Below are 2,213 nucleotides of genomic sequence, written 5' to 3'. Positions count from 1 at the left end.
TCTCTCTCTCTCTCTCTCTCTCTCTCTCTCTCTCTCTCTGTGTTTACACATGATGCATGAGTGCAGGTCTTGGCCAAAAGAGGGCATCCAGAAGAGGGCATCAGATCTCCTAGAACTGGAGTTACAGGTGGTTTTGAGCTTTTCCACATGTGTACTGTGAACTAAATCCAGGACCTTGGCAAAAGGAGTATGAACCCTTAAATGCTAAGCCATCTATTCCGCCCCTAAATTTATTTATTTATTCTGTGTGTGTGCATCCACACACATGTCATGACACATGTATAGAGGTCAACAGACAACTTGAAGAAGTTGTGTCTCTCTTTACACCACGTGTGTTCTAGAAATCAAACTCTAATCATCAGTCTTGGCAGAAAAAGCCTTAGTTTACTATGCCATCTTACCAGAATAATGTCTTGTGTTTGGGGGGGGGGTTCTTTTGTTTTGTTTTGTTTGGGGTACTTTGAGACAGAGTCTCTACTTAGGTCTGGTTGTTGCAGAACTTGCTGTGTAGAACAGACTGTAAGTTCAAACTCACTAACATCTGCCGGCCCCTCCTTTTAAGTGCTGGTATTAAAGGCATGTGCCACAATGTCTAGCTAATACCTTGGGTTATAATAAAATATATTAGCATTATTTGGCAGAATCCACCTGAGATGAATTTGTGCTGTTTTTGTCTCTCCTTTTGGGTAATCCCAGCAGTCCTATGGAAAGAGAAAACCAAACAGGAGACAGAAACTTTCTCCTCCTGGGATTCACAGAAGACTCTGACCTGCAGTCCTTCTTCTTTGGGTTGCTTCTTTCTATGTACCTGGTCACCATCACAGGCAACTTGCTCATCATTGTGGCCATCATATCTGACCCCCACCTGCATATGCCCATGTACTTATTCCTCTCCAACCTTTCCATAGCTGACATCGGCTTCACCTCCACTACCATCCCCAAGGCTCTGCAGAATATCCACACACAAAGCAAATTCATCTCTTTCTCTGGCTGCATCACACAGATATTTTTTTTCATTGTGTTTGGATGCCTGGACAATTTACTCCTATCAGTGATGGCCTATGACAGATTTGTGGCCATTTGCCATCCCTTGCACTATGTGGTCATCATGAATTCTTGCTTCTGTGTGATGCTGGCTCTTGGATCATGGATACTCAGTGTCATGAGTTCCCTACCTGAGACCTTGACTGTGTTAAGGCTATCCTTCTGTACAAACATGGAAATTCCACACTTTTTCTGTGATCTTCCTGAAGTCCTGAAGCTTGCCTGTTCTGACACACTTGTTAATAACATTGTGACATATTCTATAACTATAGTCATAGCTGGTTTCCCATTCTCTGGGATTCTATTGTCATATTCTAAGATTTTCTCCTCCATTCTAAGAATTCCTTCAGCTGGGGGCAAGTACAAAGCCTTTTCTACCTGTGGGTCTCATCTCTTAGTGGTCTTCTTATTCTATAGCAATGGTCTTGGGGTCTACCTTAGCTCTGCAGCCACATCATCTTCTAGAATGAGTCTAGTTGCCTCATTGATGTACAGCATAGTCACTCCCATGCTGAACCCCTTCATCTACAGCCTGAGGAACAAGGACATGCAGAAGGCCTTGGGAAAACTCCTCAGGAAAGTCATGCTTCTTGATGAAGGGACCACAGCAGGACTCCCATAAAAATAAATCCAGTGAAATTAGAAAATATACATCATATAATGTACTGGCCACATTTTTCCCAAAATAAGATTTGTGTTGTTTTTTTATTTATTCTTTGAGAATATCATGCATACACACAAATATGATCATAAATGAAAAGTCTCAGAGTTTAAGAGAGACACTGAGACAAATTGTTAAGAGTTAAATAATTTATTAGAAGAATTACTAACATCATGGACCGACAAGCAAAAACAGCATGACTCCAAGAAGAGCACAAGCCCTAGCACCAGAGACAGACAGAATGGCAGTAGCTCCGATGACTTGTTATGACCCAGGTTGCAGATTCTAGGTCCTTTGATACAATACCCTGAGAGAAAGGTAACTCTCTGATAAAGGGTATGCTCACAGGTAGATTTCTACCTGGAAATCTGTTAGCTTGTGATTCATAGGAAATGCCCTCAGTAGGGTGTCTTTTAGCATCTGTGAGAGAAAAGGGTTCCTTCGGATATTGAGAACAATCTAGTATAGATTCTGACACTGTATTCCTATAATATTCACACACACAAAT

The 2,213-nt window shown here is 41.5% G+C and overlaps 1 protein-coding gene across 1 annotated transcript; it reads left to right on the top strand.

Moving 5' to 3' along the window:
- The first annotated feature begins 703 nt into the window (after positions 1-703).
- Positions 704-1,666, top strand: LOC110326871 (olfactory receptor 7C2). Its single transcript, XM_021205493.1, has one exon. It carries the CDS (start codon positions 704-706, stop codon positions 1,664-1,666), a length of 963 nt encoding a protein of 320 aa, XP_021061152.1.
- Positions 1,667-2,213: the final 547 nt, after the last annotated feature.

This window comes from Mus pahari, chromosome 9, assembly GCF_900095145.1.
Source record: "Mus pahari chromosome 9, PAHARI_EIJ_v1.1, whole genome shotgun sequence".
NCBI classification, from domain to species: domain Eukaryota; kingdom Metazoa; phylum Chordata; class Mammalia; order Rodentia; family Muridae; genus Mus; species Mus pahari.
The sequence above is the reverse complement of the archived record's forward strand: the minus strand, read 5'-3'. Positions and strand labels throughout refer to the sequence as shown.